This window comes from Echiichthys vipera, assembly GCF_963691815.1.
Source record: "Echiichthys vipera genome assembly, chromosome: 6".
Classification (NCBI taxonomy): Eukaryota; Metazoa; Chordata; class Actinopteri; order Perciformes; family Trachinidae; genus Echiichthys; species Echiichthys vipera.
Genome location: NC_139831.1, coordinates 8,473,748 through 8,478,186, shown reverse-complemented (window position 1 = coordinate 8,478,186; position 4,439 = coordinate 8,473,748). Strand labels below are relative to the sequence as shown.

Here is a 4,439-nt window from a genome sequence, read left to right as displayed (position 1 = left end):
GCGAGCTAGTGATGTCACCAAACAGATTTGTGTAATGAGTTTTCCACTCATCATGCTGACGTAAAAAGGGCCACTGAAAACACACTCCTGTAGCTTCCACCACCTAGTTCACATACTGCTGTACTCACACAAGACGTGCGACTGGCAGGGCATGTTCTGACATAATATGAGATACATATGTGAAACACAGGATCGACTGAAACGCGGCCTAGAGCACTGCCGCTGTTAAGCCGGAGCCTTGCATGCGCATAGGTGCGAGTAGACACACAGTGGCAAAATCCACTGGGAATCCGCTGAATCCGTGTTCTACAGGGCTATAATTAGGTTAGTTTTTGGAGAGGGGGTTAAACAAACAGGGGCTGTGAGGTCATAGGCAGATGGAAGTGGGATATGCCTGCACTTGCTGAGTGGGCACAGAGCTCCACATGACAGGAGAGAGAGGCCCTCCGGGCGCTCGGCAGGGGTAGAGCGAGGGGGGATGGGAGTGGGGCTGGTGGGGAGCCCAACTCAGATGGGCTCACCGCCAGAACATTCAAACACAATCAATAGCCATGAACGGTCCAGCCACACACCTTTCCTCAAACACAGAGTTTCTCTCCTAAATCATCATTAGTCATGACATTTCTGTGCCAATCCCAGAGATCCACCTTTGCATCAGTGGTTAAGCAGGAACCTCTACATTTTGGTTGAACGTTAACCCACATCTTGGTGTATTTTTGGAGTAAAGGTGTAAGCATACTGGGCTCACATCATTTTCAGAGTTTGATAAATTTCTAAAGACTATCAGTCTAGTCCACAACAAGCATTTCTGACACTGAGGAGCAGGAAGAGAAAAGCTGCTTAATCACAAAAAAATGAGTTGGAAAGTGTGATTAGGTGACGGGTGGCTGCTAGCACGCTAGAGTGACTTAAGACCCTGTCAGTGAATGCAGGGAGGTCTGGATAATCTTTCCCTCCACAAAGGTGCGTGGGGCTAATCCAGGCCGCTGTGCTGAGCTGTGGATCAAGTCCTACAGGGAGTGTGGGAAGGCCAGCAGGACTGCCACTGCTTCGGCCCTCTTGGTGGCCAGAGCTTATTTATCCCAAGGTACACTGCAACAGCAGGCCGGTCCATTCTTACACACACCTTCATTTTTGTCAGCCACGCTAAGTGCTGCTGTAAATTGACATGTGTGATACAATTTCTGTATAATTTCTTAAAAAATGAAATCCACCATTTAGATTAGAGTTGCCTCAGCCATCGTTATATTTTAACAGAACCAACTCAGAAAAAACAGAAGCGTCGACAGAGCCAATTCAAAATGCTCCAAATGTAGATGCGCACAACAAAATGTTTCATCGGAAATTATATGGATGTCTAAATGAGAACATCTCTTGTGCACAACATAATAAAATACTGAAGTTTAAGTTATTTATTTCATTATTTTCTATGCCAAACAGAGAGCCACAAATGATATATACTTTGGCACATCAGCACTGACAAAGTCAATTCACAAAACTTTTCAAAACAGACGACATCTCGTGTTTTTAGGATATATTTATACATTTCATGATACATTTTTGGGAAAAACAATGTGAGCTTCACCACTTTTAAATGGGAAGTGATCTAATGCGTGTCTCTTTTTTTTTTTAGTTTGCTTTAGTGTTATTTAGATTCTTTATAAGTGAATTGTTGTGGTAAAACATGAACGACACATTCAAACTAACTGAGGCAGCAGAATGATGACAACCTGTGGAATTAAAATAGTATGTCTTAACCTTTACACCTTCAAGTAAATACTGAAATTGGTGACTGAACTGGGTAAATTAAACAGACAAATACAGTTTCTTTTCACCGGCCATTTTAAAAAACTAGTTAAAAGAGGAAAAACATATGAAGACTACCTTAATTTTCTACTTATGTCAACTGAAAACTAACTGTAAATAATGTTTACACGTAATATTAGATCGAAAAACAAAATGTAGGAGTGAATAAGTATAATGTAAAAGGACATACTTAATTTTAAATGGATGTTTAATACTATTTGAAGCACAGGGAAGCAACTTATAATTATTCCATTATCATTTAAGGCAGTTTAAGGGAACTGGAAGAAAATGATTTTCTTTAACAAATTGATATGTTACAAAGTGAAAATATCACTGTACCTATATTTTTGTTTTTTTAGTTAAATGCATATTATGAGTAAACATGTTAAAAATTTAGCCTAGATTACAACCATTTGACCTTTACAAGAATATCATTGTGAAAATAACAGCTTGTCATTGTGTTTGAAGTTCTTTTACACCTTTGAAATAATCCCTTTTCTGATTTTCACACAACCAGAAGCATATTTCCAAATCTCTCATATTACACACAGAAGACAGAGTCACGAATCATGTTTCGTACAAATTTATTCAGCATTTAAGAATAGAGGATGGTCTTAAAATATGTAGAAACGTCAGTTTAAATAAACCTTTTTTTCGTTCAGGATAATGAGTAAACATGACACTGTCAAAACCATTACAGAAAATAACATTTTACAAAAAACAAAATTTGAACATTTTTTTTCACGTTGACAAAACATCGGGTTCACAAGCTAAAAAAGAAAAACAAAAACTTACTATAAATAAAACTTGCGTTTGCGACCCGCACAGTCTTAACATTTCATTATAACCTATAGGTCATGAGGGAGGGGGGGAGAAAATAAAGAGAGACTACAAAATTTGGACACGGTCGAGACAACTGACATCCTACAAATTAAGTGTAAACATTTATGAACCAACTTTTTCCATCCTGCTGTTCTGAAATACACCAGCCTCTCTTAATGAGGCCACATGCCTTTTCATAGAGAGAAAATATGGCATTAATTAGAATATAGAAGTCCAATTCTTCTACGCACGTTGATTGCTTATACTTGTGATAAAAAGCCTCTTTGCAATGCAATTTACTCTTATGGGCTCAACGTTCAGTTTCGGTCCATTTAACAGTCATTTAAATGGACAACTCAAGAGATATTGAGATACAATTGTTTTTGAGCAAAACTGTTGAAGGTTGTTTCTTTAGCAACCAAAAAGTTCAAGTATCCGAAGTACTTTTTTTTTTTTTTTTAGTTTGAAAGTCTTTTTCTTTCTGTGGCTCTCAGATGTGGGTGAGAGGTAGCGTCCCATTGACGCCAGTCCCTGCGGTCTGATAGTGCGGATGGACGCTGTGTAACCGGCTGCTCTGCAGGGAGGAATGCTCTGCGCTTTCCCCGGGAGGCAGGTACATGCTTATCATATCCCTCAGGTCCCCCAAACACGCCCGCTGAGAGTGGGACGTGATGGCCGGCGGCGGTGAGCTCGGCTCGGTCTTGCACACGGACGCCATGGAGCTGAGTCCCATGGCGCTGGTGGTCTGCTGCGTGTACGCTGGAGACATGCTGTACGTGGAAGCCGCGTTCATGTAGGTCTGCGCCGAGGACATCATCGGGTACTGGAGCCCTGCCATCTCGTATCGGTGCATCTGCTGAATCTGGGGGCTGTTCATGCTGTGATGCTGAGGGTAGGCCAACTGGTCCTGCATGAGGGAGTACGCACTGTTCGTCCACCCGTTCATGTGCGCGTAACCGTCCATCCTCTGTCCCACCGACACAGAGTTGTTGACGGCGTTGGCTCCTGGCGCCAACAGTCCCCCGGGCAAAGAATACTTGTCTTTCTTGAGCAAGGTCTTGGTCTTCCTGCGGGGACGGTATTTATAATCCGGATGCTCCTTCATGTGCATAGCGCGTAGACGCTTGGCCTCGTCGATGAATGGCCTCTTTTCAGCGTCGGTCAGAAGTTTCCAGTCAGCACCAAGTCGCTTGCTGATTTCAGAGTTGTGCATTTTGGGATTCTCTTGAGCCATCTTTCTCCGCTGTCCCCGGGACCAGACCATGAAGGCGTTCATCGGCCGCTTCACCCGCTCCTGGTCGCTGGCACTGTTGTTTTTAGCGCCCTGCGCCGAACCCGAGTTGGACTGTGGGAGCGGGGATTTGAGCTCGGTTTCCATCATGTTATACATTGAGGCGGCTTTTAATGTTCACTCACAGGCACATAAAAAAGTTCACAAAACAGCGCCAGAAGTCAAAGAGGTAGAGGTACTGACCAGTCTCATAAGAAGATAGGGAAAAAAAAGTTGTGCCAAAAGAGGCAAGCGCGTCTGCAGGTGCTTCTGGTTTCTCTCCGCTCAAAGCTGCTGTGTCCACCACGGCTCTGAAACGCAAGTCTGTAAACTTGTTCGCCAAGCTCATCTGTTAATAGGCCTAGTGGCCGGACCATGTGATGTGGATTGACAGCATGACAATGAGGGGCAGGCGACCAATCAGCGCGCAGCTCCCATATCCTCCGGTGTAACCAACCGGAGCTCACAGCGCTGTGTTTTGGTTAGAGGAGGAGGGAGAGGTAAAGTTTTAAAACAGCAGCACAGCTCAACAACCGGAGTG

General features: G+C 43.4%; 1 protein-coding gene across 1 annotated transcript; it reads right to left on the bottom strand.

Moving 5' to 3' along the window:
* Positions 1-2,373: 2,373 nt before the first annotated feature.
* sox3 (SRY-box transcription factor 3) lies at positions 2,374-4,209 on the bottom strand. The gene has a single exon (XM_083915782.1). It carries the CDS (start codon positions 4,016-4,018, stop codon positions 3,119-3,121), a length of 900 nt encoding a protein of 299 aa, XP_083771908.1. The 5' UTR covers positions 4,019-4,209; the 3' UTR covers positions 2,374-3,118.
* Between the last annotated feature and the right edge of the window lie 230 nt (positions 4,210-4,439).